The 23698-nt window shown below is 44.7% G+C and overlaps 1 protein-coding gene across 7 annotated transcripts in view; it reads left to right on the plus strand.

Annotated features, from left to right (window-relative positions):
- Nucleotides 1–23698, plus strand: part of LARGE1 (LARGE xylosyl- and glucuronyltransferase 1) — a 499616-nt gene that overhangs the window by 315473 nt on the left and 160445 nt on the right. For all 7 annotated transcript variants that reach the window (XM_025178894.3, XM_025178889.3, XM_089781534.1 and 4 more), the window contains one exon: nt 11912–12083. In XM_025178894.3, coding sequence (XP_025034679.1) covers nt 11912–12083 — 172 coding nt within the window. The remainder of the gene's footprint in view (nt 1–11911; nt 12084–23698) is intronic.

Genomic DNA, 23698 nt, shown 5'->3' on the forward strand with positions numbered 1-23698 from the left:
TCTACATGCCTCTGTCACCAGAGGCGTGTAGTCTAGATGTACCCTATATTGTAGAACAGCGGTTCTCAAACTTTTGGGGCTCTGGAGCCCTTTACAGGCGTAAAAATTTATACGGAGCCCCAGCAGTCCCCTGATTGTATGTGTTGTACCTATCGATGTTTCCAGTTTGTCAAAACCTCACACAGCCCCTGGAGATGTCTCGCGGAAACTTGGAGCTCCGCTGAGCACAGTTTGAGAAACACTTTTCTAGAAGTTCTCCCAAGAAAAATAACAATTGGCTATGGTTATCTGGGCAGAGGCATTGTTTGGAGAGGAATTGACATCCCAGACTCATTGGATCAGTTGGCTGAAGAGGTGAGTGTTTTGCTTGTAGGAACAGTTGTATCCTCCTCCTTCCCCAGTAATAAATAACAGAACAAGTGCAAGTTTGGCTGCTGAAGCAGCCTCTAATGCTCAAGACATGAATTGGGGAATAAGAGAGATCTGTCTGTTCAATGTGAGTTTTGTTTGACATTCCTTTGTGTTCTTGAGTGTTAGCTTGTTCAGTAAATCTCTTCTTGTTCTTTAAATCCTAGTTCCCCACAGGGCCACAAACGGGTGTGGGGGTGGGTGGGGAGAGGGTTAGGAGGGCAATTTCTCTAGAATCTAGCAATTCAAAAAGGCCTGTATCTCCCAGGCACTGCTGCTGCCACTGCTGGAGCGTCACATCGTGCGCTCCAGGTAGCTCTAAGGGCTGTGTAGGGGATGGAGATTGGCAGGGTGGTGCACTCTGGGCAGTGCTGAGGGCTGGCTGCACTCAACCATGCCCCTTCTGTCCATGGCCCTGCCCCTTCCAGAAACTCAGAGCCACCCACCTTCCCCAGGGGCCCAGCAAGTCTGTCGGTCTCCCTGTTTCCTTAGCATGCTTACATAGAACCCAGCATTAGGGTTAGGATTTATTTATGAAGTCTGTATTTTCATATATTTTACCTTACTATGTGAAAACTGCTACATTTTTTTTTATATGTAGATAGTGATATACCAAGGAGGGAAAGAGGTGAGAAAGTTGGCTAGGAGATCATAGTTAAAGCACACACTCAGTATGAAAGACTAATTCAGAAGAATTAATAACCCTTAGCATTGGGAAGTTTTCAGCTTTTACAATCAGGAGTATACTGATATTTGGATGGGCCTTCAAACAGGTTTAAAATCAGATCCCAAGCTCCTAGACAATTTCACAGTGCCCCTCTACCCCATAACCTGCCCTTTTTTCTTTTCTTACGTGGGACCTCTTTTCTAACCTACAACCACAGCAACACTATAACCTTCTCTCATTGTGCCCCCCCCCCTCCCCCGCATTGATTAGAGAGCTCTGCCCCTCCCCTACTGCTCCATGTTCCCTCTTTCCTCTCTTACTGGAAAGCCAGTCAGAGCCTGGCCTGGGACTGCCCTCAGTTTGGCCCCTCCTCTTTCTGCTTAGCTCAGCCCCTCCATGTACCTCAAAAGCATATATTTTAAGTTCCATTGAACCCAGTGGGGCTGAGGGTTTTTTTAATGAGTGCAGAATATCTGCAGATTACTAGGACTATGTGCTTCCCACCTCTTATGCTCATTGAGGCCATGTCTACACTACGCAGAAGATGAATATTGGTATCTTAAGTAGGGTTGCCGGGTGTCCGGTATTGACCTGGACAGTCTGGTATTTTTGGCTCCTGCCCGGTAAAAAAAAAAAAATCAGAAAATACCGGACACCTAAAATGTCCAATATTTTCTGATTTTTATTCCTGACCAGGGTGCGAAAAATACCAGACTGTCCGGGTTAATACCGGACACCTGGCAACCCTACACACAGTCAGCAATTGGGCCCAGCCTCTCTCCTCCCCCCCCCCCCCCCCCCTGCTGCTTACCTGGTTCTGCAGGGGAGCTGTCTGGCTTGGAGCAGGGAGGGAGGCAAGATGGTCCTTCCAAAGTTCAACAAAAAAATTTCCCCATTTTTGCTTGCGGGGAGGGGGGGACAGTATTTTTGGCTAAGCAATCTGGCAACCTTAATCTTAAGTGGACCTTAATCTTAACCTTTAGTGTAGACGTGTCCTTAGATACTTCATATAGAACTAGAGGGTAATCAGTATCCACATGGAAAAATCTGCAGGGATTCTCCTCTGTAAGTTCTCTTTCAGGTGCGGGGGAGAAGTGATCTCTTCGTTTTTGTTTTTTTTTAATTATCGTTATAGTTCTGTGCACTGGCACAGCACCAGAATTCAGCTTCCGGAAGAGCTATTGTCAGTGTTGATCTAGTGTACACAAAACCAGACTTAAACATCTTTGTGGGGGAAAAGAATGTGACAGCTCCATGAGAAAGCACAGTGTATGTGACTCACTCTGCAACAGCATCTGTCCTGAATTAAAAGAAAGGATCCTGAAGATTTGCAATTGGGGGCCTTGTTTTATTTTGAGGCCTTGTGATCTGTTAGGCTTGTTTCCTTAATATTTTGCAACAGTTGGAGCAGTGGGGGAGACAGGATGTCCATTGGCATGGTGTTTTAGCCACCTGGTTTTTCAGATATGGTCTCAGCATGATTAAACATGTTTTTTAAGCACCAGCTTACACTAGCGTTGCACTAGACATAATTTTCCTAATAATTTTATTCATGTTTAACACCTCATCACTCCTTTACCAGTCCAAAAGCCAAACAAAATGCAAATATAAGCATATCTACCTATATTGTATATCCTAGCAGCACTATGGTTATAAGCACTGGCCACCTTCCCATCAAAGTGTGAATCCAGAGGTGCAAGGAAAAGCTCTGAATAAGAAACCCATGAAAATCCTTGTTTTTCCTACACCAAAACAAACAAGTGATGTCATTGCTTGTTATCAGACCTTTGCTAGACCTTTGCTAAACCTAGAGGAGTGATTTTTAGGGCTGAACCTTGCTCCCTTCAAGGTTTTCTTCTTATCTCAGTTTGTTATATTTTCTCTAGTTATTGGACTAAGGAGCTCTTTCAAAACAGGCTTATGTAACTAATTGTTTACAGACCTAGTACCCAGTTAACCATGTTTTTGCAATCCGAACCTTAAATAAGATAACACTGCTATTTAAGGGGTCAGTATGGCTACGTCTACACTGGCATGATTTTCTGAAAATGATTTTAACGGAAAAGTTTTCCGTTAAAAGCGTTTTCGGAAAAGTACGTCTAGATTGGCAGGATGCCTTTCTGCAAAAGCACTTTTTGTAGAAAAGCGTCCGTGGCCAATCTAGATGCGCTTTTCTGCAAAAAAGCCCCGATCGCCATTTTCGCGATCGGGGTTTTTTTTGCAGAAAACAAATCTCTGCTGTCTACACTGGCCCTTTTGCGCAAAAGTTTTTCGGAAAAAGACATTTGCCCAAACGGGGGCAGCATAGTATTTCCGCAAAAGCACTGACAATCTTACATGAGATCGTCAGTGCTTTTGCAGAAATTCAAGTGGCCAGTGTAGACAGCTGGCAAGTTTTTCCACAAAAGCAGATGATTTTGCGGAAAAACTTGCCAGTCTAGACACAGCCTATATGTTTAACTCAAACAATCCTTCTTTCTCATGATTTGGTTCTTTTGGTCACATGCTTTGAACCTATTCCTCATGCTAATATCCAAACTCAATTTAGAGCCATAGTTCTATTAGGTCTAATGTGGGTTAGTATTCCTTGACACCCTGACCTTTGTTCTCAGTGCTGAAAAACCTTGTTTTTACATTGTTCCTGACCCTTCCTTGATGGTTATCCTGAAGGTTGAAGGCAATCTGGTTGAAAGTGACCATGGAATGATAGATTTGATGATTCTAAGGAAAGGAGAGAGTGGAAGAAATATAATAAGGACAATGGGCTTTAAAAATACGTTATCTACCACTTCTCGGTCTACTAATGTCCCCTGGGAAGAAAATTTAAAGGGAAAAAAGGAGTTCAGGAGAGTTTACAGTTGCAGTTTCTCTTCAACATTGTATTAAAGGTGCAACAGCAAATTGATGCAGAGGAAATTTACGAGGACTAGTACGAGGTCTATATGGCTCCATCAAGTGTTCTTTAATCACCTGAAAAATAAAATAAAAAAATCTACAAAGAGTGGTCAGATTGCAAGAGGATGAGCACAAGAGATTAGCACAAGCACATAGGCACAAAATCAGAAAAGCTAAGTCACAGACTCAGTTCTGCCTAGCAAGAGACATACATACAAACACTGAAGGAAGATGTAGATTCATTATTTAGTGGGGAAGGAGAACTAATAACAGATGACACCAAGAAATTGAGGTATATTTCACTAAAAAGGTTTTAATACAATTAATATTAACAATGAGAGAGACATGCAAGCCAAAAGAGGGAAAGAACAGGTTACAGGATATTTAGATAAGTTAGTTGTATTCAAGTCTGCAGGACCTGATGAAATGCACACTTGGGTAATTACAGAACTATGTGAAACAATCTCAGAACCATTAGTGATTATCTTTGAGAACTCATAGAGGATGTAGTGCCTGTCTTTAAAACGAGAGGAAAACACAGCCTGGGGAATAGATCAGATCGGCCTAACCTGGAAAGATACTGAAACAAATTATTAAACACTTAATTTGGAAGCATATAGAAGGCAATAGGATTATAAGTAGTAGCTAGTATGGATTTGTCAAGTGCAAGTCATACCAAATTAGCCTAATTTCCTTTTTTTTTTTGACAGGGTTATTGGCCTATGGGCTGTGGGACAGGTGCAGGTGTGATAGGCAGGGGCAACAGATAAGAAAGGGCACTGGAGGGGACCATCCCGGCATGACTCCTCCCTGCACCACCTATGCCCCATGTCCCGCCTCTCCTCACCCTTGCTGTAGCCCCTTTCCATCTCTGCTACACCTTTGCTCCACCCCTTCCCCCAGCCTCCATGCAGTATTGCTCGGGATTAGCAGGGGTCTGGCATAGGCAGGAGGGGTCAGCTGTCCCTTTCCCACTCACTGGAAGTGTTGAACGCTGGGGAAGTGGAGTGACTCGGCTGCAACCCTTTCTGCTCCCCCAGCTGCTGGCTGCATCACTAACTTCCCACCAGTGAGTGCGAGCGGCAGTCCCTCCCTTGAACAATGCGGCCAGCAGCTGAGGGAGTGGGCTAAGGCTTATCATACTACTCCCTCCTCCCTGCTGCTGCTGGTGAGTATGGGGGCGGGGGAGGGTGTCACATGTCCCCTCCCCCCATACCTGTCTCTTCTGTGATATATATATCTTGGTTTTAGTAAGGTTTTTCACACAATCCTGCGTGTCATTCTCATAAGCAAACTATGGAAATGTGGTCTAGATGAAATTACTATAAGGTGGATGCATAACTGGTTAAAAGACATTCTCTCAGAATAATTATTAATGGCTTGCTGTCAAAGTTGGGGGATGGGTCTAGTGGGCAATAGTCTGTCCTATATCCGGTACTGTTCAATATTTTCAGTAACAACTTGGTAATGGACTTGAGAGTTCACTTACAAAATACGCAGATGACATCAAACTGGGAAGGATTGTAAACCCTTTGGCTGACAGGCTTAGAATTCAAAATAACCTAAGCATATCGGAGAATTGGTCTGAAATCAACAAGATCATATTCAATAAAGACAAGTGCAAAGTACTGCACTTAGGAAGAAAAACCAAATGCACAAATATAACATTGGCTATCATGGGCTGGGCTAGGTAATGGTACAGCTGAAAAGGATCTGGGGTTACAGTGGATCACAAACTGAAAATGAGTCAGCAATGTGATGCAGTTGGTAAAAAGGCCTATATCATTCTGGAGTGTATTAACAGGAGTACTGTATGAATGGGGAGGCATTAGAGAGTCCTCAGTTGGAATGCTCTCCCCAATTCTGGGTGCCATCCTTTAAGAAGGATGTGGAAAGAGTCAGGAGAAGAGCTACGAAAATAAGAGGTTTAGAAAACCTGACCTATGAGGGAAGGTTTTAAAAATGGGCATGATTAGTCTTTAGAAAAGACGACTGAGGGGGGACTTGGTAAGTTTTCAAGTATGTTAGGGGCTGTTATAAATAGGATGGTAATAATTTGTCCTGTGTGTCCACTGAAGGTAGGACAAGTAGTAATGGTCTTAATCTACAACAAGGGAGGTTTAGGTTGGATAAAAGGAATAACTTCCCAACTATAGGGATAGCTGAGCATTGTAATAAGTTTCCAAGGGAGGTTATGTAATTCCTGACACTGGAGGATTTTACGAATAGGTTACACATACACCTACCAGGGATGGACTACGTATAATTGATCTTCCCTTTGTGCAGGAGGCTAGACTAGCTGACCTCTCAAGGTATTTTCTAATCTTACATTTCTATGATTCCTAGCATCCTCTGAGTTGAGAGTGATATAATTTACTGACTATATCACCACCTCCCTTTCAGTCACGTCTTTTACAGTCCCCCTGCTTGTCTACTTGTTCTATATCTTCTGGGGGTATTGGTTGCTATGTAACTGACTCTGATACTACATGTAAGGCAAAATAATTCTCAAACGTTATGTAACTGGGTCATTTTTTTTCGTGATGTAAAAAAAAAGTCAAGGTGATTTGCAATCTATACCAAAATATTTGTACAAATAAGAGTCTGTTTCATCATGTTATCTGAAACATAGGAGATGACTTGTAGGTTGCAGAATTTTATGAGACTTTGTCAAGCAACCTTACTTAATTTTAATTCTGTCCTTAACTTTCTTAGCAACCTTTGTGCTCTTTTAATGTTTTTTCCGTGTGGATATATAAAACATACACAGAGAGAGAGACTTCATCTTTGTATTGTGCCATAGGAAGAGGTTATCTTGGTATAAGTTTGGAATATCCACATTACTGATGTTTGGTGAAGTCCTGAGCAAATTATGCCACTTATCCAAGAAACAGTGCTAATGATGTCAGAAGGCATCTCGTCCATTTTTTAGGAGCAATGTGGTGACCTTGTTGAAGGTGAATATGAGGAATTGGTGGAGCTCTTCACAACTCCTATTTGTGGCATTGAGAATCCTACATCAGAAAAATACATTGCACCTAATCTACAAGCTTTATCATTAATAGCCAAGTAATGCGTATGGATATCCAGCTTCATAGATAAATCTAACATACGGAACCAGCTCTGAGGGAATACTAGGACTGAGGACTACTCATGTCATTTTCAGCAGTCCTTTGAAATGCACAGGGTTTAGCACTGTGGGACTGTCATTTCTCAGGCCAGATCTGAAGGAATTACCAGGCAAGGGGTCTCATCCCTACATTGACACATTTCAGTGGTAATAGAAATGGAATGGAATCGTGAATGCAAATAAATTAATAACTCCTGGAAAGTGATTTTTGCCAATTTTTTTCCTCCCTTGCTAGTGTCTGAATATATATATGAATCTTCTGACCCCCTGCCTTATTAGTCTTATTTGCATACGCATATTATGTGGTATTGTAGTGCAATATTGCATTTTTGCTAATTAGACTAGGGACATACTATCGAAAATTAATAACATAGGAATGGATGATATTATGTTCATGAAAGCAAGCCTGAGTCTTTAAAATTGTATTAACCCTTTTTATCACACAAGTTCAGGAGCAGAGCTGGTTCCCATGTTCAGATTAGGCTGGGGCTTCAGGCACAGGACCCAAGGTAAAAGCCAAATTTGGGGTTGGAGATATTCTTTTACCCACAGAATACTGTGATGGTCCTTTTCCCCTGACACCATGGTGAGGAAAGAACTGGACCAACAAATTATTTCAGTTTAGGTCTGATTTTAGGGTTAGAACCCCAATTATGCTCCGCTCTGCCTGTTTTTTTTTTTTAATTTTTATTTAATTTTTAAATTTTATTTAAATTCTGAAGACCTCTTAAGGTTCATTTATACAGGCAGTCCCCGACTTACGCGGATCCGACTTATGTCGGATCCATACTTATGAACGGGGCTTTCTCGCCTCGGAGGTCGAGGTGGCGGATTGCTACCTGCGAGCTCCGGGGCGAGAGAGCCCCGTTCGTAAGCTGCTCCGGTGCCCCTGGTCTGCTGGAGACCGTCTCCAGCAGACCAGGGGCACCGGGCGGGTTCCCGTGCTTCTGAGGCTTTGCCAGAGCAAAGCCTCAGAAGTGCGGGAACCCGCCGCGGCTGCCGCTTCAGTCCCGGTGCCTGTGGTCTGCTGGGGACGGTCCCCAGCAGACCACAGGCACCGGGACTGAAGCGGCAGCCGCGGCGGGTCCCGCGCCTCTGAGGCTTTGCCTGAGCAAAGCCTCAGAGGCGCGGCACCCCGCTGCCGCTGCGGCTCTGCTCCGCGTGTCCCTGGTCTGCTGGGGGGCGGAGGGCGCAGCTAGTGTGCCCCCCCCCCAGCAGACCAGGCTTTTGTTTTGGACCCTGGGGCAGAGCAGCTGGGGCGCTGCCGATTGGTCCTGAAGCGCCGCTCTGGGCACTACTGGACCAACCCGGCGGTAACCCAGCTGCTCTGCCCCAGGTCCTGATTCAGCCGCTGCTGGTCAGTTTCAGCAGCGGCTGAATCAGGACGCCTGGGGCAGAGCAGATGGGGTGCTGCTGGGTTGGTCCAGTAGCACCGAGGAGCGGCGCTACTGGAGCAACCCAGCAGCACCCCAGCTGCTCTGCCCCAGGCGTCCCCAAGTCAGCTTCTGCTGAAACTGACCAGCACTGACTACAGGAAGCCCGAGGCAGAGTTGCTCTGCCCCGGGCTTCCTGGAATCAGCTGCTGATCAGTTTCAGCAGCAGCTGACTTGGGGACACCTGGGGTTCTTAAGTTGATTCTGTATGTAAGTCAGAACTGGCGGTCAGTTCTGACTTACATACAGATTCAACTTAAGAACAAACCTACAGTCCCTATCTTGTACGTAACCCGGGGACTGCCTGTATACCTACGGAATTACCCACTGTGCATATCTAGGTAATAAACAAGCTAGATATGTCTACTAAGCGCCATAGCTTGATACTGCACACTATGACAATGGGAAGAGAGAAGTGATAAGGCAAAGAAGAGAACTGTTAAAGCCAGGGTTTCTTAGAACATTATCTGTGTTTGTGTATCTGTAGTGACTTGCTCATGAAGGTTCTTATTCTAATTTCTCTTACGATGATTTATGTGAGTGAGATCAGAATCGGTTGCTGAGTTTGTGTACTCTCACTTGCATGTGCAAATTCTAGGCTGTGTCTACACTGGGCCACTTATTCTGGAAAAGCAGCCGCTTTTCCGGAATAAGCTGCGAGCTGTCTACACTGGCCGCTTGCTTTTCCAGAAAAGCAATGATGATCTAATGTAAAATCATCATTGTTTTTCCGGAAAAACTATGCTGCTCCCATTCGGACAAAAGTCCTTTTCCGGAAAAGCATCCTGCCAATGTAGACGTGCTTTTCCGGAAATACTTATAGCGGGAAAAACTGTTCCGTTTTAAGCATTTCCGGAAAAGGGTGCCAGTGTAGACGTAGCCCTAGTGAATAAATGTGCAAATCCTATTTGTGAGAGCAAATATGTTTTGTGTATTGTGGTTGCATTTGTGTGCAAGTGAAAGTGCTAAAATAGTGCATATGCAAGTGATTGCACATGTAAAGTTTCATGCATATAAATAGAAGCTAGGTTGAGGTCCCTTCAGAAAAAAAATCTTAATTTTCATTTACTACTGTTCAAATTTTTCTCACTTTGGGACTTGTTTTGAGACCATATGATGATTTTTCCTACCTTACTCCCTAAAATTTTAATGGGGCAGGTTGCTTCAGTATGTGCCATCTGTCTAATGAACTGCACAGGGGTGTAAAGGTCTGCCTCTGGTGCTGAAAACTGATAGAATATAGATGAAAAGCTGTGCCCTGTTTTAAAAGGAATGGAGCAGGTTATCTTATATCAGCAGAGCCCTAATTATAGTATAAATCAAACTTGTAATGTATAGTAGAAGAAGTGCATTAGAATAGTTCAGCCTAAGATGCTAATCCTAGGCTTTCCTCTCCCACTCATCCAAATTCCAAGTCATGTTTTTTTTTTTATGGAAACGTTTTTTTTGGAGGTTAAAAAAAATAGGCTCTTTGGTGCAAAAAAAGTCTGAGTAATTCAGACATGCTAATGAAGTGATCTGAGGCAATCCTGCTCACTGTTAGAATTTGGAGAGCTTTATACATGCCTGCCTGATACTAACTTCTTCAGCACTCAGCATCCTGGCAAATCCTTGAAGTCCATCCACACCTAGTCCTCCCAGAGTCAACTTTATAACTGAAGCAATGGAAGCCGTGCTTGACTGAAAACTGAGTAAGGACGTAGTGAATGCTCTTTGAGACATTAGACAGGAGGAACATGAGACTAAGGTAAAATTTTCAAAAGCACCAAAGACTTAGGAGACAAGTCCCATTTTCAGAGGTGACTTTTGGTATTTAGAAACCTAAGTCTTATCGAACGTTAGTCAGCTCTTTCAGATTATGTCTACCCTATAATCACTATAGTAAAGGGTGGATCTGGCCCGTGGAGGCCCTGCTGCTTCCCTGACCCCAGGCCTCCTCCCTCCCTGCCAGGAGTACATGATGCTTTGAAGCACAGAGCGCTGCTCACAGGGCTGGGGGAGAGTGGGAGGAGGCTTTGCGTGCTCCCCCACCCCCAGACCCTATTTGGCCTAGGGGCAGGGGAGCCTGGGAAGTCTCCTCCCATGCTAGGGCCATGGGCACCTAGGGGGAACGTGGGGGGCAAAGGCATTCCCTCACCCCCAGGCTAATCATTGTCTAGGGGTGGGGAATCCGGAAGTATCTTGGCCCTGCCCCTTCTGCTTGATATCCCGCTCCTTCCTATGCAACCCGGGGCCACTTCAAAAATTTCTGAAGTGCCCCCAGAAAAAAATTATTGCCCATCCCTGCTATAGTAGTTAGCTACAGAGGTGTCGATGCTTCCTACAATGATGGTAAGAATTTTTCTGGCAATGTAGGTAATGTACCTCTTCAAAAGGTGGTAGCTAGCTGATTGACAGAAGAATTTTTCTATCTACTAGCCACATCTACACCAGTGCTTAAGTCAATTTAACTATGGTGTTCTGGGATTGATTTTTTTTCACGCTCCACTCCATGTGATGTAATTAGTTTGACTAAAATGTTAAGTATAAACAAGACTAGAGCTAGGCATTTAGGTTTCCACATCATGTTAGATACTTTGGGGGGGGGGGGGGGAGTTAGACTTTGCTGAAAGGTTTTGAATTATGTGGCATTTTTTGGTCAAAAAGTTTCAAATTTTTGTTGGAAATTTTTGAAATTCCCTTGTCCCCTCCACTCATATTTGATACTTCTATATGGTGCCACGTAATAGCTGTTAGCAGTGGTAAGAACTATAGAGAAATGGCATTTGGTGGGAAGGCCTTCATCTTCTTTCGAAGGAAAGGGTTGTACCAGTTTCTTGTCCAGTTTTTCCAAGTGACCAATATTTTGAAATGTTGACCTGCTATAACCATCAGAAGTCCACTAAATATAAAAGAAGGGAAAAGCATTTATTTTTTCTGTCTTCTCAGGGTTGGTAGTTTCTGGGAATGGCAAACAGAATTGTTTTGCTTTGGACTGCAAATGAAAGCAATATAAAATACACATGGGTTTTTAGATTAAACATGTATTTTAATTTTACCAAGACACACATTTTCTCATAAAAGGATTCAATAAGGTTGGAAAGGCTGGTTTAATTTTAATTATATTTAGTGAAGCTGCATCTCAAATAACTTCTTGAATCAAGCTTTTAGAAAATAAATATGTGTCCGAGGTCGGCTTAAAACCAGCATTTCAGATGCCTGCCCAGGACTCGCTCTGTATGGTCCTATTATTGCTGGCCCCCATTAGTAGTTCTTTCCCCATTGCGAGAACTAGCATCAGGAAAATTGTGAAAACCTGTATCTATAAAACAACATGTCGCTAATGAAGCTTGTTTTCCCCCCTTTTCTTCCTTTCCCCACTCCTTTTTTTCCCGTTAGTCGGAAGTATCCTGGATCCCCAACAAACACTACTCTGGGATTTATGGGTTGATGAAGCTGGTTCTCACAAAGACTCTCCCTTCCAATCTCGAGCGAGTCATTGTCCTCGACACAGACATAACCTTTGCCACTGACATTGCTGAACTATGGGCCGTCTTTCACAAGTTCAAAGGTATTCTAATGCCATTTTTAATGCTTCTTTTGTAAACTAAGGTGGGGAAAATCTGAGATTTTAAAAAAAAATGTCTACTTTTGAGGTTTCTGGTGTTGGAATGTATATACTCTACTTGCTGCTGCTTTTCTTTACAACAATGAAATCTTGTCAACACTAGTTTAGGGCTGTCTAGTTCTTTTTATAATTTTGGTGGGTGTGGGGAGTTCAAGGATAAGATGGATCGTATGGTGAGGAATTATTATCTGCTGAAATATCATTCTTAGACACCTTTACATGTTTAATACTCAACCTCATTATTTTTATTAATAAATCCAAGCTGATTGTTTTAAACTTACCTCTATTTGTTATCACAGAATGTGAGGAGAACCTAGTTGAAGTGATGCATGGCAGGACAGACTGTTGCCTACAATTATGTGAATAAAGCAAAACATTTCCTGCTTCTGTTAATAAGTTGATAGGTGCATCTGCTGGACATTAAGTGTCTTGAGTAGATTCCCTTACTCCTATCCACTCCCATTACCTCCCTAAAATCTGTCTCATAGTTTGACAACGAAAGAGATGTTTTCAAAGTAAATGGTTAAGATGGGGCTACCTCACATAACCCCCATTAAAAATGTAGCCTTCAATGAGTTTGGACTCCTATTTTCTCTCCCACAGGTATCTACCAAGCTTATCACTCCCCTCACACCACCCTCACTCTTTAAATATTTTGACCTTTTTTTTTTTATTTGTTTGATATTTTTCTTCTCTTCAGATTAGCTAGGAGAGATGACTACCACTTGTGCTCAGATCACTGAAAGACTTGATTCTTTAATGTAGCTGTGAGTTTCCAGCTTACCTGTCATCTGTACTTATAAAATCGATTTTGAACTATTATTTTAGGCTTCTTTAGTCCATTCCTCTGTTTTCCCATTAGCCTTCTCACAATAACTTCTAAGAGACCTCTTTAGGACAATTCAGTGTGTTCCTGAGACAGTACTTAGCAGAAGGGTAGTAATACGGCTGTCAAGGGAAGTAATCTCCTCTCTAGGAGCTTGTCACCTTATCCCACTCCATCCTGGAGAACAATTTTAGAGCTATTGATCTCTTAGTAAAAATGTTCAGACACCAATTATTGGCTAGAAATGGCTGATGGAAATCTCATTGTGATGATTTCATCTAATGTTTCACCAAGTAAAAATATTTTCACAGTGGGTAAAGGATGGGGAGGGACACACCTTTGTGCTATGGGATCCTGGGGGATAGCGGATAGGACACAGGCTCTTCAGAGAGAGAGAGAGAAACATCTGAAGTCTGTGCTTCTATTTGTTCCCAGGAAGTCTACATTTTCCAACTAAATATTTACAGACACAGATGGTTCAAATTGTCTTTTCTAGGACAGCGTAGGTTGAGGGAGGTCTTTCAGCATAGACATGCCAAATGTGTTACCTCGAGGCCCAAATTAAATTTGTGCTCATGACTTGTAAACCAAGGCTACAGAGTTAGGGATATCCTATGTCCCTGATCTACAAAGGGTCTCCCACAGATTCCTAAATTAAAAGAATTTAAAGCCACAAGGGACTAACAGGTGCTACATTTCATCCTCTTATTCCTGGATACAGAGGTACTGTGAGAATAAAATCATCAATAAACACTGGAGATTTGTGCAAAGATCAAGGAGCAAGAGTATGACCCTTATATAATAATGTTGTAGTTGGTAAAGTTTTTGTTGCATTCAGCTTTATTCAGTTGTGGGGAAATGTTACAAGATGCTTTTCAGAATTTTTTCCCTTTCTGTTCTTCACTTATTTCTTCTCTGCAGATGCAATGCCAGAATTGCTAAAACAATCAGTGTAGCTGAGTACACAAATCGGTCATACGACTATGTGCTCTTGGTTACCTGAAAATCTGTTCACTGAAGTGGCACCATTGGACTTCAGAGTTAACACATCATTGAGATTAATAATGAAAAACCAGCTACAGTATCTTTGATTATCTTAGAGATGACACTTCAGGTTATATCACATTTACAGGGTTGTCTCTGCAGTCCTAAGGTCCAGATATATCTTCATATTGTAATGGACCTTTTCATTCTATATCATCTGAATCTGGTCAGCAATGAGTTTGGCATTCCTGCTTTAGCATTTTTCTCTCTCTAGCTCCCAGAGTTAAGGATGCTGCAGGATCTCTCTCCGTAGAATAGATTTTTTTAAAAACAAACAGCAGATTAATATTAACTTCAAAGGTGTCTGAATGCAGCCAGTCTGGTGGGGGCAGGCTATCCATATTCTTCTGAGGCTTAATTTATACAGGTTAGGTTTTCCATTCATCTCACATTGGATTCTGACAGTTCCAAACTTGAGAAACCATCTAGCCTAGGGGCAGGAAAACAAGACCATAGAACATACACATTCTTGGATAGAGTGCTATAAAATGTTTCAGACAGTAAAACCTAATGTAGCCAATTGACTTTTATTGCAGAAATTGTGTGAATTCTGTTGAGAAAAGAACAAGTCCTAAACAATGTTCTCTGACATCAGTCTTTTTAAAAGCCCCATCCGCTAATTGTTTTGTTATAATTAGTCTTCCATTCTCTCAGGGTAGGTCTACACAGCAAAGTTATTTTGAAATAACTTTACCAGCGTCTACACAGCCAAACCGCTATTTCAAAATTAAATCAAAATAGCGAAGGGCTTATTTCGAAATTGGTAAACCTCATTCCACGAGGAATAGCGCCAATTTCAAAATTGCTATTTCGAAATAAATGCTGTGTAGATGCTTATTTCGAAATAGAGGGCCTCCAGCCCTCCCCAGGGTGCCCTGGTGGCCACTCTGGGCACAACCAAGAAAACTCCTCTCCCTCCCTCCCCCGGAGCCCTTAAAGGCCAGAGTGCCTGTGCCAACTCCAAGCCTGCCAGCCCAGAGCCAGCAGTCACTGCCCCTGACCCAGTGGTCCCACCATGAGCCAGGCAGCTAGTGCCAGCCAGCCCTCCGCTGCTCCCCAAGACCAGTCTGCCAGCTCCCAGGAGCTTACCAGGGGCCAGAAAAGGCAGGCACTTGTTTGGTTCAGTGCAGCGATCAGGGACCTAATTCAGGTTTGGGGGGGATGCCTCCAACGTCCATGATCTCCACACTAAATGGAGGAACGCAATTGTCTACAGACAGATGGCTGCCAGCCTAGCCACCAAAGACCACATGCAAACCCAGGAGCAGGTTCGCATGAAAATAAAGGAGATGCGGCAGGTGTATGCCAGGGCCACAAGGGGCAGCTCCCAACCAGGGGCAGACCCAGACCTCTGCCCCTATTTTGATGCCATGGACCGCATCCTGGGGGGCAGGATGGTCCGTGCCCCCCAGGTGGTCAACAATCCTGGGGCAGAGCTTGCTGCCTCCTGCTGCTCCAGCCCCTGCTGCCTCCCCACCTACTCCTCCTCCCACTCCTCCCCCTCCCACCTCTTCCTCCCCACACTCCCAGGGGCGCCGAGGCCCCTGCATCCGCAGTGCTGGGAGACAGTTGGGCTGGCAAGACCCCCAACCCTGAGCCCTGAGCTTCTCCTCCCACTTCCTCCCCTTGCCTCCTCCTGCCAGGTTTCCCCATCCCCTCTCCCACCCTCCCCTCTCCCAACTTCTTTCCCCAGTCTCACTTCAGATTCATTCCCCCTCACCCCAGTTTTGCTCAATAAAGAGGCTTTGTTGTAATGAACACGTGTCTTTTATTGTACAGTAGGAAGGGGAGTTGGGGGGGGGGGTAAGTGGAAGGATGTGAGGGAGGAATGAGGCACAAGCCCCCAGTGGGGCACACCAGGAAGACTGTTACTGCCTGCAGAACATGCTGCCAGGCTCACAGCAACACGTCCAGGAGAAGCACCAGAGTGCCTAGGGGCAGCTCTGGCTCCATGTTGCAGAGTGCTGTGGTGTCCTGAGTGAGGGCAGCCAAAGCACGCAGAGGAAAAAAAAATGCTTTGCTGTCCCTCAGCGAGGTAAGCAAGCAAGCAGGGAAACTTTAGAACTGGCTGCTTGGGGAGGGAGGGTTCCTTTAAGCACAGGTCTCAGATAACTTGTGTGGCTGCTGCTTGAGGCTAACTCCTGACCTGATGCCCTGCCAGAACCGGTTCCGGCCGGCCTTAAATGCGATTCAGCATCCTATCAGTGTGGACGTGCTATTTCGAAATAGCAAAATGCTATTTGGAAATGCATTTTGTGTCTAGACTTGTTATTTCAAAATAAGCTATTTCAAAATAACTATTTCGAAATAACGCTGTAGCGTAGACATACCCTCAATGTTGAAAGTTTTTTTTCCGTTCCAAGTCTCTGATTTTGTCTTTAATTGTTTAATGAACATAGATTTCCCATAGCCCGGAGGCTTGAATGGAGCAGAGATTTTTGGATAAGGTGCTGTAAAGAACCATTCTTATTTGTATCATACGTAGGGGCCCCAACTTTGGTCAGGATTCCATTTTGCTAGCTGGTGAGAGAGAGTCCCTGCCTCAAAAAACTTGCATTCTAAATAGATAAGATGGACAATGGAATATTATTGCTTTCATTTCCTAGATGAAAACTGAGGCACAGACGGATTAAGTGATTTTTTTTGTCCAAGGTCAAACAGCCAGTCTGTGGCATAACTAGGAGCTTAACCTACATCTCCCAAATCCTAATCCACTGCTATTATAATGAAATCCTCTTTCCTCTGACTATTTTGGCATAGGAACCAGGTTTCTTTTAAATATGGTCCCATCAACAATGGCTTCTTCTAATACAGTCTGCAAATCAGTATAGATGGGGCCAGTGTCTATTAGAACCATGGTTAAAAGCCATGTTCTAGCCTGCCTAGATCTTTAGACCCCAATTCAGAATTTATTAGGATTTTCAAGAGACCCCTCCCTCTTACTTGACATTTAACCATGTTATTTCCTAGCTAAATTCCATATCTGCTCCTTTTTGTAGTAGTCCATTTTTTTCTTTTGCATTCTTTTATTTCTTTTTTAACTCTCTCACTCACTCACTCCATCATTCCACCTCTCTTGCTTTGGCCTTTTGGTAATTAGATGAGTGAAAAGCACATAAGCAATATCTTTATAAGACAGCTGGGATTGTTGTTGCCATTGGAAAAGGTTCTTCAATTTTCCTTTAATCTCAGTAAATTGCAACCCAACTTGAGGTGTAAGAGCGTATAACATGACAGAAACACAGTCCTCCAACAACTATCCAAGCTATGACCCACAAAACTAGCATGTGAATGATGTTCAAGCTAGGGATGTAAAATCCTGTTTGTTTAGTTAATTGGTGGGTTCTGGAGTGGATCAGGGGTTAGACTACTTGTTTGGGGTGGGCAGGGTCATGGGTTCAAGTCCTGACACAGGCTGCCCAAGGGATGGAGCTGACTCCCACATTAGGAAGGCAACATAAGGGACTCTCTGAAGGTAGGGAGGTGGGGTGGGTTTTGGAGTGGGCATTCACTTGGGGAGCACATTGAGTCCCATCCCCCCTTAAACAGCTCAAGTCCCACATCCCACCAGTTAATTCAGGGGCCATCAAATTCCAGCTCACAGGCTGGAGCAGGGCAGCAGTGTTCCCTCTAAGCTGTGCAGCAGCCCAGCTTCACAGGTGATTAATCAGCCCTGCCCAGTCAGAGGCTCAGGGCTCCATGCAGGGAGCTGACTGACTGGGCAGGGTTGATTAATCACTTGTGAAGCTGTGCTGCCCCACAGTTTACAGGGAACACTGCCAGCTGGGCCCCTACCTCCATGCTTACTTGTACCCCTGCAGGTATCAGAGGGTTGCAGCTCCGAGTCACCATCTGCAGCCAATAGGGTTGCCAGGTGTCCGGTATTGACCCGGACAGTCCGGTATTTTTGCCCCCTGTCTGGTAAAAAATATTCAGAAAATACCGGACACCTAAAATGTCTGGTATTTTCTGATTTTTTTTCCCGGCCTGGAGGCGAAAATACCGGACACCTGGCAACCCTAGCGCCCATGGCCTCCCCTCTCCCCGTTGGGCCCTGACACCCCCAGTGCCCTGCCCCCAGATCCCAAGCTTACCTGGTTCTGCAGGGAAGCTAAGTTCTGGCTTGAACAAGAACACAAAATGGCCACTGGCAGAAAGCCTAAAGACCAAGGGGAAGCAATGCCTTTCCTGGGTCTTAGTGTTCAACCGCTCCCCTGTTCTAAGTCTGCACTCACTCTGAAAGGGGCCATGCTATTTTAATTTTTTTTTCTTTTGCTCAACAACTTTGGTCTCCCCCTGCTTTTTTTTTCCCTCAACAGAATTTTTTCCCTGGTGTTGGTTTGTTTTTTGGGGTGGGGGGCGGGGGAGTTCAGTATTTTTGGTTCAACCATCTGGCAACCCTAGCAGCCAATGCTAGTGGCAGGAAGCAGCGTCCCGGTCCGTGACACTTGCCTCTGCTCACATTGGCCACGAATGGTGCAGGTAAACATAGCAGCGGCGGCTCACCAGGGACTACCCCAGGAGGCTGTTTTTTTTTTTTTTTATTGTCCACCCCTGAGTTAAGTGGTTAAATAGGAGCAGCTGCCAGCGTGGAGCCAGCAGAGCCAGCAGCTCCATGTGGGGCCAGAAGAGACAGCCCCACACAGGAGCCCGGCAGAGCTGCCGCAGGTAGGGTCCTGCTCCCCGATAACTGGTTAACCATTACCTGCTAAGCATTACATGGTAACTGGTTACTTAACATCCCTAATCCAAGCTAGGACAGCAATGGGCTAGAATCCTAGGTTAGTAAGTGGGTTGCATGAGTGGCCCTCCTTCATGTCAGCGGGCTGTGAGATTGTCACAACCAAGACTTTTTCCCAGAATAGGGTACCTAGAGTGTGAAGGGTGTGTTGATTGAACCATAGCATCACTTTGATTGGACGTGGAGAGAGTGCACGGCTCTTCACAGTAAATGTTGTGTGCAGTCAGCACACACCTCACTTCACGTGCCTTTCTTTTACATGCTTGTCTCACGTATTAATACACGAACAGAAACTAGTGGAATCTGACAACCCTGCACATGGGAACAGTAAACAAAATGTCTAACAGGCCACACAAGGAACCCCAATGGGCCACATGTGGCCCAAAGGTTGCCCACCACTAAGATATGGAGACTTTCAGGGGCCATCTATGCCTCTGATGGCTCTGGGTAGCCACACATTGATAGGATTAGACAACCCTAGTTTCCTTCTGGCAATTAGCATTGGATATCTTTGCTTCATTTTGCCTAGCCATTGTCATACGTAAGCAACAACTCAGAGGAGCCATGAAGTTCTGGGTGGGGAGACGAGGGTCGGTGCTGAAGAGTCAGTTTTAGGCTTAATGCTGTCATTTACATTGCTTTTTGGGACAAACACCAAGCCTTACATAATATAGCCAGCTTCTAATGCCACTCTGCTGTGTGTGCAATGTCAGTCAGTCCCAGTATCCAACTGGTTACTTCCCTTTGTAACTATACTTTATATTTGACTTAATATTTGGAAGTTGTTTAAATCAACTACAACAGGAGTAAGTAAAATAAATGGAATATTTCATAGAACCATAGAATCCTAGGGCTGGAAGAGACCTTAGGAGTCATCGAGTCCAGCCCCCTGCCCAAAGTAGGACCAACCCCAACTAAATCAACCCAGCCAGGGTTTTGTCAAGCCGGGACTTTAAAACCTCTAGGGATGGAGATTTCACCACCTATCTAGATAACCCATTCCAGTGCTTCACCACTCTACTAGTGAAATAGTTTTTCCTAATATCCAACCTAGACCTCTCCCACTGTAACTTGAGACCACTGCTCCTTGTTCTGCCATCTGTCACTACTGAGAACAGCCTCTCTCTATCTTCTTTGGGAAGTTGAAGGCTGCTATCAAATCCCCCCTCAGTCTTCTCTTCTGCAGACTAAATAAGCCCAGATCCCTCAGCCTCTCCTCGTAGGTCATGTGCTCCAGCCCCCTAATCATTTTGGTTGTGCTCTGCTGGACACTCTCCAATGCATCCACATCCTTTCTGTAGTTGGGGGGCCCAGAACAGGACACAATACTCCAGATGTGGCTTCACCAGTGCTGAATAAAAGGGAATAATCACTTCTCTAGATCTGCAGGAAATGTTCCTCCTAATGCACCCTAATATGCCATTAGCCTTCTTGGCTACAAGGGCACACTGTTGGCTCATATCCAGCTTCTCACCCACTGTAATCCCTAGGTCCTTTTGTGCTGAACTGCTATTCAGACAGTCAGTCCCCATCCTGTAACAGTGCTGGGGATTCTTCTGTCCCAAGTGAAGGACTCTTCACTTGTCCTTGTTGAACCTCATCAGATTTCTTTTGGCCCAATCCTCCAATTTGTCTAGGTCACTCTGGACCCTATCCCTACCCTCCAACATATCTACCTCTACCCCTAGCTTAGTGTCAACTGCAAACATGCTGAGGGTGCAATCCATCCCCTCATCCAGGTCATTAATAAAGATGTTGAACCAAACTTGCCCTAGAATAGACACTTGTGGCACTCCGCTTGAAACTGACCGCCACCCAGACATGGAGCCGTTGATCAGTACCTGTTGGGCCCAACAATCTAGCCATCTTTCTATCCATCTTACAGTCCTTTTATCCAATCCATATTCCCTTAATTTGCTGGCAAGAATATTGTGGGAGACTGAATCAAAAGCTTTTCTAAAGTCAAAGTCACATCCACTGACTTCCCCGTGTCCACAGAGCCAGTTACCTCATCATAGAAGCTAATCAGATTGGTCAGGCATGACTTGCTCTTGGTGAATCTATGTTGACTATTCCCGATCACTTTCTCCTTTTCCAAGTGCTTCAAAATGGATTTCTTGAGGATCTGCTCCATGATTTTTCTGGGGACTGAGGTAAGGCTGACTGGTTCCCTGGATTGCCCTTCTTCCCCTTTTTAAAGATGGGCACTACGTTTGCCTTTTTCCAGTCATCTGGGACCTCTCCCGATCTCCATGAGTTTTTAAAGATAATGGCCAAAGACTCTTCAATGACATTTGCACACTCCCTCAGTACCCTTGGATGCATTAAATTCGGACCCATGGATTTGTGTATGTCTAGCTTCTCTAAATAGTTCTTAACCTTTTCTTTCTCCACCGAGGGCTGCCCCTCCCAGTAGTCTGGGAGCTGACCTTGTCTGTGAAAACAGAGGCAAAGAAAGCATTGATTACTTCAGCTTTTCCCACATCATCTGTCACTAGGTTACCTCCCTCATCCAGTAAGGGCCCCACACCCGTTCTGATCACCCTCTTATTGCTAACATGCCTGTAGAAACCTTTCTTGTTACCCTTCACATCTCTTGCTAGCTGCAATTCCAATTGTGCTTTCGCCTTCCTGATAACTCCCCTGCATTCTCAAGAAATATATTTATACTCCTCCCTAGTCATCTGTCCAAGATTCCACTGTTTATAAACTTCCTTTCTGTTTTTAAGCTCTCCAAGAATTTCCCTGTTAAGCCAATCTTGGTCGCCTACCATATTTGCTTTTCTTATTGTGAATTGTAAGTTCCTGTTCCTTCAATAAGGCTTCTTTAGAATACTGCCACCTCTTATGGATTCTTTTCCCCTCATGTTAGCATCTCAGGGGATCCTTTCCATCAGTTCTCTGAGGGAATCAAAGTCTGTTTCTTTGAAGTCCAGGGTATATATTTTGTTGCTCTGTTTTCTTCCTTTTGTCGGGATCCTGAAATCTACCATCTCATGATCACGTAATCCCATCCTCAGATCAGATTACCCAGCGTGTCAACATTTATTATTTATGTGTAAACATTTTCTCTGAGAAGCTTGTTAAAGAATTAAGGTATATGCACCTGTGCCCCCATATTGTCCAAGCAGCCAAGGAGGAGAATGGACAAGTACGTAGAAGGGACTAAATCCCATTTCTTATACCTTGCATGGATAAATACAGGCTACAGAACCTGTTTGCTTTGTGTCAAGAGCTCAAACAGTGATAAAAATCTGTACTGACATCATAAATACCAGAAAAGGTCAACAGTGATTTGGGTGCAGGGTCTAGTGCCCACAGCTGAAAAGGATTGGCACATAGTCAATCCCAAACTTTAAACCTGTAAACACTCAACTTTGGCACATTGCTCTGCAGATTGCCTCAGGTAACAATCTAAATTCATGCAATCTCGCACCTTCTTTAGCAGAAAAAGAAACTCTTGTGTAGGTGGTTTAGTAATGCTCCCACAAGAATCATTATCTGCATAGTTTATATAGCATATGTGTGTGTTGCTTTTGATTTTTGTGTGAGGTTAATGTGCCTGAAAGGGAGGGGCTGACATATCAGTTAATCAGGAATAGTGTAGGAAGGTGCTATTTAAGTTTTTCCCCAAAGTAGCTTAATCTTCATAATTTCCGCTAATTCTTCGCATTGGCCTTTCCTATACAGAGACAGCACTCGGTCCCTTTTTGTGTTCCCTCTATAGTTCCCTCGTGGCCAAAATAGAGTCCTAGAGAAGGTGCATGTGAAATGCAGCAGGGAAATTCCCTTCAGCCCCAAAAACACCTCCTCTTCCAACTCCCCTCTCTCCCGCCAAGAACACGTGTGCACGCACACCCTGAAATAGTTCAGTAAATCTAAGAAAAAGAAATGCATCTTTAAAGAGGGATGAATGGCGAAAAACAACCTTGGGAGAAGATAAGAGAGCAACTTCAGGACTCATGCGTCCATTGGTAGCAGAATATAACAGGCTAGACACTGAGCAATGCATCTAGACTCAGAACTCTGGAATCCTGGGCAGAGTTACAGGTTGGCAGTGAGTCTTGGCTGCTACTGGCAGTTTTTGGTGCCAGTAAACTTCCCCAAGCAACCCCTCTTCTGTTGGCCATGCCGAGTGACATCCCTTCTCAACCACTTAACTAGCGATAACCTCTCTTCTTATTCCCAATGCAAGGTCACAAGCCCAAATACTTGTGGCCTCGTACAAGTCTGGGTGACCGTGATACTGGGCCTGCCTTCAGCATGGGCAGCAGGAAGAGGAGGCTGCGGAAGGCTGACGCTCCCCAAACTGCCAGACGTGGCCCTGCTCAGACTCTGCTCCCAGGCCTCTGTTTCAGTGGTGCTGCTGGGCTCCAAGGGCTTGGGCCACCTGACATGCTGCCTTGCCTTCCCAGGACAGAGGAGTCTGCAACAGCCAGCTCTGAGGGCTCAAGGCGGAGAAGGCTGCAGTGGCACTACCACGTGGTCTCTTTCCCAATGTTCTGCAGGGAAGCTGCAGTGCACTCATGGTAGTCCGGAGCTGTGGGTGGCTGTGGGCACTGGCCAGCCTGGGGTTGGAGGCTGGCAACGATGGTGGGGTGAGGACTCTGGGTTTTAGGGTACCCGGAAGGCGCAGGATTTTGGATGGGAGGAGCAGGGTTTGGGCTAAATCCCCCAGTCAGAGGTTCATGAGCTGCCCATGGTCTCCAGTTTGTTTATCTCAGGTGATTTCTTCATGGCACAGTGTTCTTCCTGGCTCCCGTTCTGGGGCATCCCTGGTCAGCCACTCTGTCCCTCATAGGTTTCAGGCTGGTTCTTGGCCGCTTCATTGTGCGAGGGCCTCGTTGCTATAGCTCCTCTTGTCTGGAGTTACAGGCACCCACATACCCCATCCTCTCCCTCCCTTGACACCTCTCCTACTGAACATACAGCACTTCATCTGCCTCA

The sequence above is a fragment of the Pelodiscus sinensis genome, chromosome 1 (genome assembly GCF_052426305.1).
Source record: "Pelodiscus sinensis isolate ZL-2025 chromosome 1, ASM5242630v1, whole genome shotgun sequence".
Classification (NCBI taxonomy): domain Eukaryota; kingdom Metazoa; phylum Chordata; order Testudines; family Trionychidae; genus Pelodiscus; species Pelodiscus sinensis.